Here is a 12,147-nt window from a genome sequence, read left to right as displayed (position 1 = left end):
CAGACGAGGGCTAGGTCCAGCCTAGTTTTTAGCACGAGCGTCTTCGCGCCTTGTCCTTGGCCCCACTCTTCTTTTCGACCTCTCGACCTCATTGCCTCTCGAATAATTCCTCTCCTCCACCACGGCGCTTCCCTCCACTGCGCATCGAGAACTGCTGATTTAGTTGCATGACCAGTAGTCTTTACTAGAGTCCATGCAAGCAATCCTCTCGATGCTACTTTTTGATGCGCAGCGCTCCTTCGAGACAATCATGGGCCCACCTCCATCTCACATCGCATCCTGTTCCTGGTTTGTGACTTGAATCAATTTCTTCACTTGAACCTCGTTTGCACCTCGCCTCTTCCTGATATTGCCCCCACCAACCAATCATTCACCCCGCCTTGTACTTTTCGCTGCTCACTGCACACTGCGAGGCGACTCATCAGACACCACGCTGCGGCTAATGGTTTGACGCTATCCTCACGTCTCCAGGGCGTTCATGCCAAACATCTTCACTACTTGACTACCCTGTCACGACGTACATTGCAAGGCACTACTTCACGCAGACACCCCAGTTTGACTAACTTAAGTTACTTTCAAACACATCGTTCTTTTCTGCTCGAACGCCGGCCGATCATCTTCTTAATCTCGACTACGCACCTCTTCCCTTCGTCACTCACCACCTCTTGTCGTTCGACCACCTCCGTCGGAATCAGTCTCGTGGTACTTCAGTCGAGTGGTTGCCTCTTCGCAATTCACTCATTCGGTCGTTTCAGAGGTCACATGCACACCTAACTCGCTATCCTCCATATCACGGTCTCAAACGACGTAGTACCTGGGATCCGCCAATATGCTGGGTCTAAGCTACTTCCAGGGCTTCTGTCTGCTCTTGTGAGTATAATCAGTCCGAGCTGTGACATGTTGCTGACCTTACATCAGTTTCTATCGGTACTTCCGGCTCATCGTCAACCTGTGGTCTTTCTGGACCTTCAAGCCAATCCCGATCCCCGACAACCCTACTCTGACCAACAAAGATGTCACAGTCATTCTACCATCACTCGATGGCGAAGGAGAAGAGTTGGAGCGAACCATCAAATCAATCTTAGCCAATGAGCCATTCGAGTTGATCGTGGTCACGGTGGATGACAACTTGGAGAAGGCACAGAAGACCATTGCGAAGACACCTGCGGGACAGCAGGGTCGTCTGCGATGTATGTCGATCAAGCAAGCCAACAAGCGACGTCAGATGGCCCGAGCTATCCCAGAAGTCAAGACTGAGATCGTCGTCTTTGCTGATGATGATGTGGATTGGCCTGCTAAATTGCTGCAATGGATCCTCGCCCCATTCGAGAGCAAGATCTACGGCGGTGTGGTGACCTGTCAGCGCTTGAGAAGAGCCGAGAACCCGTCCTTCACTCAGCGCATCTATGGCTTCCTCGGTGCCTGTACCTCGAACGCCGCAACTTCGATTGTGCTGCAACATGCCACATGGATGGCGGAATGGCTTGTATCTCGGGTCGTACCTGTGCCTACCGGACTAGCATCCTTCAGGATCACAAGTTTACCGATGGCTTCACTACCGAAAGCTGGTTCTTCGGACGCTACCAGCTCAACGCTGACGACGATAATTTCATCACACGCTGGCTCGTCAACCACAAGCACGAGGTTTACATGCAGTATCACCCTGAGTGCGAGGTCAAGACCACCTTGGAAGACAACTCGAAATTCATCAACCAATGCCTTCGCTGGGCACGCAGCAACTGGCGCAGCAACTGTACCAGTCTGTTCGTTGAGCGCAATATCTGGTAGTAAGTCACGTCTCTGACATCCATTTCAGGATTCAGACTAACCGATGTTCTTAGTCAGCAGCCATGGAGCACGTATGCGGTCCAGCTTACCACAGTCACTCAACTTGCTGCCCTTGGTGATGTCGGTCTTTGGTTCTTGCTCTACAAAGGTGTCGCCGATTGGCCTGAGGCTCGTGCCCATCAAGCGTATTGGCTATTGGGCAGTTGGATGATCTTCTCCAAGTTCATCAAGCTGATCACGCACTTCGTTCGCTATCCCGTCGACATCATGTTGTGGCCAGTATCAGTCTTGTTCGGTTGGCTGCACGGCATCATCAAGATCTACGCACTGCTCACTCTCAACGAGGTATGTCGTTCTAGTATCCTGCGCACACAAATGCTGACATATCACAGACGACATGGGGCAGCAGAGCAGGTGCAGATGCCGACAACAAGGATCGCATGATTCGCGGCAATCGAACACCCTTCCGACCGGAGTACCAATACTTCTACGAGGATAACAACGAGAAGATCCCGCTCCGCGAGGACATGATTTCCTACGAGACACGACTCTCCGCTGTGGCTGCTTGAATGCAGGTCCGGCTGTAATTACTTTCACGACCCCTTAACTCGATCTCCAGTGATCAAAATTCTACCCCAGGTCTTATGAGGCGTCCTTTGGCAGGTTTTCGAAAAGCATTGCTTGCAAGCGAAATGTCTGCGAATAATGCAGACGAAAATTATGGGCGGCATTCTATTCTCACCTTCTTCGTTGCCAGCAGCATCAAGCTCGGCGAAAAGCGGATTACCCCTTCAGTTGCAGGCGTTAGTGGAACTGTGCTCGATAGACCGAGGCGGCCCCTGGATTGGATTCATTCATGCACAAAGACTGCATGGCACGGCGTTATTATGGCTAATTGACGGATATGTCAAACGACTGGGATGAACGCATGGAAGGCACGAAATGCTTCATGACTGCGAGTCAAAATGAGAAAGCACCTGCACATTTTCAATGCTATCCGGCACTCTCATTCCGGTCAGACCTGCCTTGGCACTAGTCACTCTTGTATCGCGCTTGACACCCCTGTGCGTAGGACTATGTGTGTCGAGAGGTATGCTCTGCGCCTCGACGTAATTGCTCGACAGGCCTACGTTCCCATCGTTCAAATGTGATACAGGCTCACTTCGACCGGCACCATCACTTGCTTTTGTTTTTCGAGAACGGCACGTGGCAGTGCATCATACTACAGGAAGCATTCACGACCGTGCTCTTTTTGAGGAGTCGTGCAAATTCAGCCCCGATCTCAATCGCTTCAGATCGCAACGGACGGAAGCTGAGTGGATGGCCCGTACCGCTGATCGTCCTACTACCCGATGAACTCCCCACCTTCGATTGCAGATCTTTTCTTTCCGCAACGAACCTCCGTTCATCAAGTTTTCGTACTTCGAAACCACCGCCGTGCCGAGAGCGGTCGCCCTCTAATTACAAGCTTCATTCAGAGCTGGCCCATCGAGCAGACCACGACGAAAAGCCGGAAGTACACATCCACAGCAATTCCCTGATTGAGATCAAATTGGCAAATATACCATAGCATTGTTACACAAGCATGCCCGCCGGAACATCAGATGCAACGCTCATGCAGTCAGACCAACCTCGCCAGTATCTTTACCTACTGCAGGCACTTATGTTGTGCAACCACACCTCCAGGAGAGCATGCAGTCGATGCGCTTCCGAATTGGCTCTCGACGCGCGGCAATTCGATGCTCGTGCGAGCAATGTTGCCGCGAGCAGGTAAATGTAAAATAGGCAGGTACCTTGCAGCTGCAGGTACAAGGGTGTCCTGACCAGGGGGAGAAGAACGAGGGAGAGCTCTGCGAGGGGATCTGCAACATTTTCTTCTTAAGCTTGCCGTACGTTGCATGCTTCATTTCGTCTCTGAGTATGCGAGAGAGGCTGGCATTTGTTCCAAGTGCCGAGTTCCCAACATTTGTCGTTACGTGTGCAAGCGAATGCCAACGAGATCAATGGAGGCTGGGTGTCTCGACTTTCGTACCGCGTGTGCCCAAGAATGACGTCGTTAGAGCCCGGAAGAACTTGATACCGGCTCGAGCTCGATCAACCTACATGCTTGCCGCCAGCTACACGACATCGACGATAATATGGAAGTCGTCGCCACATGTCGCGCAACTCGTCGGCGAGATCTATCCTCGAGTTGCTGCTGACTTGTTCCACGACACTGCGTCATGCGTGCCAGAGCGGCGAGCGATTTGGCCAGCAGTCAGCGTACGCGTTCACAGGACATCACGGCAATCGTTTGCAAACAGGAAGACATGATCATACATCTCTATGCAACGCTACACATGACCGTCTCGAGCGCATCCTGAGGCACGCTGTTCGCGCGAGACACAAAATAGGTCTGATTCCAATTTCCATGTTCCCCGCCCTTGCGCACGAGTTCTTCCCCTTCGCTGGAATGCGTGTGCACAGACGACGATCGTGCCATGCCTCGGCGGTCGTCCTCATTCCAGGCCTACGCAATAAATACAGACTTACCCAGCCATGTTCATGATTTTGTCTTAAGTGGTGAAGGCTTCCACAGAGTTTCTGTCTGATCTGTCAACCTCGTTGTGGCACTATGGCTCGCCGCAGTCTTTCCGTCCTACTGGCGGCATGTGCAGTCTTGGCACAATGGGCGCAAGCGACGCCAGTACACAGTCACCGGGCAGCGCATATCGCAGCGCGGCCCAGACACTCACACGATGCTCCATCAATACGGCACCTCGAGATACCTGAAGAACCAGAAACCAGACTTGGCCGAAGATCAGAGAACGACACCTCAGACGATGTCGACGATCGAACGTGGCTTGATGACCATTCCGATCTGCAACAAAGCGATCTCGCTGATTTGCTGGATGAGCTAGGCCTCAGCTACGGTGACGTGAGAGAACTTGTCAAAAGATATGGCGCGGGTCAGACGCCTCCACAACAATGTACCAGCACTGTCACGACGACCCTACTGCCGACAGCGACTGCTTCTCAGCCATCAAGTCAGCCGACGAACAGCAGGCCACCTCCAAGTAGCGGGACCGGAGCCAGAAACATGAATGTGGTCTACTACGCCCAGACGCCAGCCACCGCTCAGGTGCCTCTCACAACGATATGCAACGATACCAACATAGATATCGTCATACTTGCCTTCGTCACCGATCTCTTCACTGCCGGAGGCTATCCAACAGTAAGTTGACCTGTATACCAAGACCATCTCACAGAGGACCCTAGCCGTGGCTTCCACCTTTCCCGCACCCGAGCCTCATTTACCCACGGGATGTTTTCGCTAACGTTTCGATTTCCCAGCTGAACCTCGGCTCCAAATGTTGGGCCGCCTCAGAAGCCCAAACATCTCTCGGCGCCACTGGCCTAATCGACTGCGTTGGCGATGGCTTTGCAGCTCAAGTCAGCCAATGTCAAGCCTCTGGCAAGAAGTCATGCTCTCGCTAGGCGGTGCGATCTCGAACATGGCTATACCTTCCGCCTCGGCCGCCTCCACTGCGGCCCAAAACATCTGGGACTTGTTCTTGGGCGGCGGACAGGGCAATTCTGCCGTCCAAGCTGCGCGTCCCTTCGGCTCCGTCGTCTTGGACGGCATCGACCTCGACAATGAGACTCCCGCTGACGCGACTTATCAGCCTGCACTTGCTACAGCGTTGCGAAGTCTTATGGACGCAAGTGCGAACGCCGGCGGTAAGCAGTACTTGCTCAGCGCAGCGCCACAGTGTCCACGTCCAGATCAGAGCCTGCCGATCGCGCAGATGTTGGGGGTGTTGGATTATGTCTGGGTGCAATTCTTCAATAACCCCAGTTGCAATGTCAACGCTGGCTCGGGTTTTCTCGCCAGCTTACAAGCTTGGTCCAATGACCTCGCGGCTGGTGCACCATCCGCTGCGTCGACGATAACGACCGGTGGAGTGGTCAACGGCATCATCGGCGAACCAGTGATGCAGACTGGCACACCACCACGCCCTAACAAAAGGCAGGATGGGCAGGATATCGAAAGCCGAGCCCAAATGCTGACTCCCGCCCGCGCACCGCCCAAACTTGTTATCGGAGTGCTCGCCACAACAGTCGGGACGGGCAATGTCGATCCCCCGACCCTGTCCGGGATCCTGACACAGGTGAAAGGCTTGGGCGGACTCAGCAATTTGGCTGGGGTTATGTACTGGGATGGCAGTTACGAGGAACTGAGTGGTCAAGGGGGCGCGAAGAGTTATGCGCAGGTTGTGCGGGAAGTTTTGGCTTGAGGGCCCCGGCAGCGATACAAAGCCTGAGGAGTGTGAGTTCTCTAACGCATGGAGATGGCGGTATGGCGGTGTCACTCGGGTGGGGAATTGCATTGTCGGGTCTGGGAGAAGGTCTCACGAAGGTGAGTGCATTTCGAATTCATATTCCCCCTTGCATGGCTCAAGGCATATTTGGATAGACAGCAATGAGATTAGCGTAATGCATGCTATGATGTCCAGGGCTCGCTTGCGTACGTGTAATGACTCGGAAGCGTGGAATTGCTGTGTCACAACCTCAGCATATCGTCTCAACGCTGCCACGATAGGGTGCCACTTGGATCGGGGCTGTGGGCGCATTACCACCTCTTGCACGATGTAAAAGATGTCGTAGAACTTCCGAGATCAGCAGATGGCTTCGGCTGTGTCACTCGTGGACGAACTCAAATTCCCTCCGGCACGTAGCTCCAATCCCTGGGACTGAGCCTCACCTCACCTTCGACACCCCCGAAAAGCCCAACCGCAACATACAGATCCCCCTCGCCTTCCAATCCCGCAATACCCTCCCCACCGCCGACATCCTTATCCCGCTCCTCGTCCACATCCCACCCACCAACCTCGCTCCCATTCCGCGTCACAAAACACCGCGTCTTGACCGTAACATCCGTCTTCGCCTCTGTGCTAAACCGCATCCCCACCCCGAACGTCTCGCCTGCCACGAGCGGCTGCTGGAGCATCTCAACACCACCGCCAGAGTCATTGACATACCGCCTTCCATCGTCGGAGTGCACGCCGATAGAAGCGCGGTTCCAGCCTGGCAGGCGCCATGGTGGGTAGGGCTTGCCGGCGAAGCCGATCCCAAAAGCTGAGTTGGCGTCCGCGAGTTTGATAATCAGGAGCTCGAAGTAGATGGTCTTGGGGCGTTCGGTGTGTAAGGGGTGGTGGGCGGCGGCGAAGTACAGCGGGAGGTTGGAGAGGGAGACGACGTCCCGGTGATGGGGTTTGGTGCGGATGTGGAAGACTTGTGGGCGGGGTTGGGTGAGACTAGCGGAGCGGGCGAAGGGTTCGGGGCGCTCGAGGATTAGTTGCTGGTTGTTGGAGGCGGTGATGAGGGAGTCGGAGGGGGCAACGGGGGAGTATGGTGGGAATTGGGCGCACCATTGGTAGGCGGCGTCGGCGGCTTCGTCGCTGGCGTTGTTGGTTGGAGAAAATTCGCTGGGAAAGGAGGGTGGTGGCGGGAGGAGGGAAGTGTCTGGGACGGAGGTCCAGTCGTGGTAGGGTTGAGGATTGGAGGTGGGTGGTGGGTTTGAGGGTGGTTGATATTCTCCTTTGCCGGTTGAAGAGGGTGGCGGACCAGAGGGAGGTGAACATGGCGGCGCTGAGGATTGTGCTTGTGGTTGGTTTGAGCGGGATGAGCCGCCGAACATACGCCGCTTGTCGTTGGCAGCGGACAGCTCGTCGTGCGTGCCGGAGGTGTATTGTGGATTCTCGTATTGCTGGTCTGACGTGCCTACGTCCACTTTCCCCTTGAGCGATTTGAAGAAACCCATGGTCGCCGTTCGCGAGGTGGAGAGAACGCTTGTCTGGCGTTACCGTGTTAGACTTGTATCGATTATCGCTATCGTCAATACAGATACCGAAACCTAAGCACACGTGCCAATTTCTTCGAAGATCAAGCAACGGAATATATATGCCGGTGTTTGGGGTTTGTTTGCTAGTCGAATTATTTGCCTTCGTAGGGCGGTCCTGATCAAGTCGCCCGAGGAGTCCACGGGCGAACTTACTATCACAGCGCTGCTCGTCGTCTTGAAGCAAAGGCGAGAGTAGAGAAACGTCTGTGCTGGCACCGAAGGCGATATCTTGATGGACGTTGAGGCAGTGCCTGAAACGGGGGTCTGTCATTGGTCGCCCAATATCGCGGACTTCGCTTTGACCTTCATGACGAAACGAGACGACTCAAGTTCACTCATCACTTGCAATGTTGACAAGCACAAAGTCGATGAACCTTTCGTAGCTTGACGGCTGTCCAGCACACTTTCAAGACTACGTTCGACATTTCTTCAAACTATTCTGCCGAGCTAGAGCCCACGGACAACGTGAAGTTGCTGAGCTAGGAACCTTTTGGCATCCTTGGAAGGCAGTGACGGCCATGTCTCGATCACATCCGCTCTTTCAACGCTTCGATTCCACAATGTCGAATTTGGACGCAGTAGCGACTGATGCCAGCTTCTCCACTACGGCGGGCGTCCACGACTCATTCAGGCACCTTGCTTCTCCGCGAGGACTGTCTCGGCCTCAGGCTTCTCGCTGGAAGGTGTGACCCGACCACCAGGGGCTGCCGAAACCAGTCCAACCTCCCTGTTGATTTGGTCCATGCGCTCCTGATCAGCAGCTGCAACACCGCTGCTTCCGAAGACGATGTCCATCTCCTCAAGGGTCAGTTGCTTGGTCTCAGGTACGATGAACCAGACGAACGCAGCACCAAGAGTAATGAGGCACCCGAAGAGAATAAATGTGCCTGGATTGGATCAGTAAATTCACATGAGGCTCTAGATAACGCGGCCTACCATAACGGATACCATCGATCATGTCAACAGTGACCTGTCCGACGATGAAATTGTTCATCCAATTGCTAGATGCGCCCAGAGCAATACCGTACGGGCGGGCAGACAAGGGCCACACTTCTGCGACGACGATCCACGCGCTATCTCGTTATCAGTGTCTGTCCGGAAAGGATGGCGATCCAACTTACCAAGGTCCCCATGACCATCCAAAATGCACAACAAAGAGCCAAACCATGACGATGGCCGCCCAGCCAGCTGCTTGGTGTGTCGGCCATTGATTTTCATTCTTGGCATAAATTATGGCGACGGTGAAGTGGCTAAAGGCCATGCCCAGAGCGCCAAGAGCCAAAGCTGGTCTTCTTCCAATGCGATCGATGTAGATCATGGATGGAATAGTGGCTAACAGCATCACGATTCCAACAACGCCAGTCGCCAGCAAATTCGTGGTGTTTCCGGAGAGACCGAGACCATTCTTGAAGATAATCGGAGCATAGTAGAGAATGGCGTTGATACCTGTCCATTGCTGGAAAAACATCGTCACTGTTGCAACGACGACTCTTCGAAACATCGGCTTGGTCCTAAACAGAGAACCGATGGCAACAAATTGGAGTTTGATGGTACTCGACCAGCTCTGATCGGCGAGATGAGGGAACTTCTCCTGTGTCGTGCGCTTCTCAAACAACGACTGGGCTTTGATCTCCATGAACTCGAGCTCCACCAGTTCGTGATCTTCGGGCAGTGATCTGAGCATCGCCAGGGTCTTTTTCGCCTCCGCCTCCCTTCCATGATGGGCCAACCATCTAGGAGTGAATGGCATGAAAGACATCCCGACCAGCAAGATCACGGCAGGAATGAATTGAAGTGCAAGCGGCAGGAGCCACGCGGTCTTGCTTTGCGTCTCACCAGTACCGCCGATATAGTTACAGCCATAATCGATCCAGAACGAGATCATGATGCCGAATTCGATAGCGAATTGTTGGATAGCAATCATGAAGCCGCGAAGTTCGGGTGGTGAGCACTCGGCCACGTACCTGACTATGTCAACAAAGCACGCGAAGATTGGGCAATTGCACTCACATGGGAACGATCATCGACAACGAGCCGACGCCCAAACCCACTATGAATCTACCACCAAGAATGGCCGAGTGGCCAGCCGACACAGCGGTGCACTGGATAACGACGCCGAGGATGAAGATGGCTGTGTTGACGATGATAGCATATTTGCGGGAGATGATTTCAGCAAGGAAGCCAGAATACATTGTTCCGGTCCAGGCGCCAAGCTCGAGGATTGAAGTCAGCCAGCCGATCTTTGTGCCGTTACCAACCCAGTCGCCCATGTATCGCTCGAAGGCGGGCATGACGAGGATGCCAGAGAAAACACCTTGATTGTATCCATAGAGCAGTCCGCCGAGACAAGCAAAGCAGGCCACGGCGAAAACTCTCAGACTCTTCATAAGCGCAGACATGCCGGCGCCCTTGGCGCCACCCACCAGCTCCAAGCGGTGCTGGAGGGCGGCATCTGAGAACTGGGACGGTGCATTGACCTTTGGAGCCATGGTGGGAACGAGACGGTGCGTTCGAAACCGCGAACACGCAAGGACTGCTCGACGGCTTACAGCGCGAGCCACGACGGGTGTCTGCAGTTTATACAGCCATCTTACGCGTCTGGATGGTGCCCGGAGTTGTTCAAACTGTCACGGCGGCCTCGTGATTTCGCTTCAGGCTGATATTGACCCAGCATCGGTGTGTAAATACCGGAGAAGTACATCGCTAATGCTCTCTAGCAAACCACGTCTGACAATCGCCATAGTTTTGCTCCATCGTAACGAGGGCATGAGAACTAGGCTCACCAAAGATGGTTAAGCAATTTCGAGCATGGGCTGGAGACCCTGGCCCGAGTCTTGAGTCCCCAGTGGCGGACGTCGATCTTCCGTCGACACATTTGGATTGAAGTCGCTGCAAGTCAACGCCGAGCCGTTATTCGGTTCTAACGGAAGTGTCAAACTCCTTCTGGATCATGCATGGTAGTATTCAACTCACGTACGAGAAGCCCCTAGAATGTTCTCGGGTCATCAACACGGCATTCTTACTGGCGCCCAATCTGTCACTTTACCGGCGGTCGGCCCTATGCGTTCCCCATGGATTGATCCTATTGCTCCCCGCAGCATATCCGGGGTCATTTAGCCGGCATCTGCCAAGTTGTATATTCGCCTAGCGAATGGGCTGACCCCTTACTATACACGGGGTATCTCACCTCTCACAAGGACGACTTGAGAAATGTGACTCGCCTCGTCAGCAATCATTGCGAGTTCGACAGGGTGGTATCGCACGCCGTGTTGTCCGCGGAGCTGCAGGAAAGCCCCAACATATGCCCGCGCGCTTCGATTCGGGAGACAGCCACCAGCTGGGTTCTCGGTCATGGACTGCGTTGCAGGTTCTCTCGATGGACCGATCTCACTGCCTGTAGCTGGAGGTCCCGCGACGATCTATGATGATGCAAATTCTTGACGACAGCTACAATTTAATATTGCTGAGCCTGGACTCTGTCCTTGGGCTGGCCGCCATCAAGCTGACGATGGCTTTGGCGTGAATACCGTTCTTCGAATCCACGCAGAATTGGTGAGTGCATTCTTGCGAGAGGCCGGACGTGGCAGATTTGATCAGCGCGAACGGTTGGCAACACACAGCTACTGGTCCAAGGCATAGCAATAGCAGATGCTAGCGCTCTCGTGCTGTGAGGCAGACTTTTTAGAGGACCTCTGGTGGCTCAGCAAGGCGGACCTCAAGCTGCAAGTGCGGTAAGTAGATCAGGTCTAGGTTCAGACCGATGTTGCACACGGACCTATTCACCAGTGTTGCTCCGATGTCCTAGGGCTGCACGGATTCGTCTTTGCCTTCTAGAAGAGCACGACGGAATAAACGATGGATACTCAAGATGCCGTTCAGCCGGTTAGTGTCCCTCCTACCGAGTTCATGCTCAAGCCCTCCCTGCTATCCGCAGACACTGGTACAACTTGCATGTTGTTCGCAAAAGTTGCTGCTACCGAGGTCTACCAGTGCACATTTGTTCCGATGGCCACGCGTTGCCCATCGAGGCGTCCACAGATCTGTGGAGCACTCGCGGGCTCAACTGTAGTCCATGCGGAGGCAACCATTGGATTCAGTCTTTGCTACTCTTCGACGGCATTGCGCAAGTGAGTCTAGCAGTACGGACCACCATTCGTCACCGGGCACTTACTTGTTGACTGTTTGAAGACGTTCCGTGTGGCCGTTCCGTGAGCTCAACGCAATGCCAGCATAGTCCGGAGATTGTGCCAAGTGAAGCAGAGTACCCATTGTCACTCGACGGAGACAGGTCTGGCAAACCTGTTTTGCTAGAGCTGACTGTACATCAGCCTTCTATCGTCAGCGCCGGGGTCAGAGAAGTACCCCTAGCGGGCAGAGGTATGTGTACAGCAGAATGCTGGCAACACAGGGCAGCTTGGCACTCTTATGAATATCTACGATCTCTCCCGAAGTACTAACATCGAGCCAGGCCTTTG

General features: G+C 54.0%; 5 protein-coding genes across 5 annotated transcripts; 3 read left to right on the top strand and 2 right to left on the bottom strand.

Annotated features, from left to right (window-relative positions):
- Positions 1-829: 829 nt before the first annotated feature.
- On the top strand, positions 830-2,357 carry AB675_9516 (uncharacterized protein; the record flags this gene model as incomplete). Its single annotated transcript, XM_018150057.1, has 5 exons — positions 830-870; positions 919-1,486; positions 1,531-1,787; positions 1,842-2,133; positions 2,181-2,357. The coding sequence occupies 5 exons, from the start codon at positions 830-832 to the stop codon at positions 2,355-2,357; spliced, it is 1,335 nt and encodes a 444-aa protein (XP_018002592.1).
- Positions 2,358-4,402: 2,045 nt separating this feature from the next.
- Positions 4,403-5,011, top strand: AB675_9515 (uncharacterized protein; the record flags this gene model as incomplete). The annotated part of the gene is made up of 1 exon (XM_018150056.1): positions 4,403-5,011. One exon carries the CDS (start codon positions 4,403-4,405, stop codon positions 5,009-5,011), a length of 609 nt encoding a protein of 202 aa, XP_018002264.1.
- A 271-nt stretch (positions 5,012-5,282) lies between these two features.
- AB675_9514 (Endochitinase 3) lies at positions 5,283-6,065 on the top strand (the record flags this gene model as incomplete). The annotated part of the gene is made up of 1 exon (XM_018150055.1): positions 5,283-6,065. The coding sequence occupies one exon, from the start codon at positions 5,283-5,285 to the stop codon at positions 6,063-6,065; it is 783 nt and encodes a 260-aa protein (XP_018002451.1).
- A 419-nt stretch (positions 6,066-6,484) lies between these two features.
- AB675_9513 (uncharacterized protein) lies at positions 6,485-7,591 on the bottom strand (the record flags this gene model as incomplete). Its single annotated transcript, XM_018150054.1, has 1 exon — positions 6,485-7,591. The coding sequence occupies one exon, from the start codon at positions 7,589-7,591 to the stop codon at positions 6,485-6,487; it is 1,107 nt and encodes a 368-aa protein (XP_018002586.1).
- A 708-nt stretch (positions 7,592-8,299) lies between these two features.
- On the bottom strand, positions 8,300-10,161 carry AB675_9512 (Quinate permease; the record flags this gene model as incomplete). Its single annotated transcript, XM_018150053.1, has 4 exons — positions 8,300-8,559; positions 8,609-8,745; positions 8,794-9,636; positions 9,683-10,161. The coding sequence occupies 4 exons, from the start codon at positions 10,159-10,161 to the stop codon at positions 8,300-8,302; spliced, it is 1,719 nt and encodes a 572-aa protein (XP_018002340.1).
- Between the last annotated feature and the right edge of the window lie 1,986 nt (positions 10,162-12,147).

Source organism: Cyphellophora attinorum, assembly GCF_001299255.1.
Source record: "Cyphellophora attinorum strain CBS 131958 chromosome Unknown Contig7, whole genome shotgun sequence".
Lineage (NCBI taxonomy): Eukaryota > Fungi > Ascomycota > Eurotiomycetes > Chaetothyriales > Cyphellophoraceae > Cyphellophora > Cyphellophora attinorum.
Note: the sequence above shows the minus strand (reverse complement) of the source record. Positions and strands in the feature narration are given on the sequence as shown.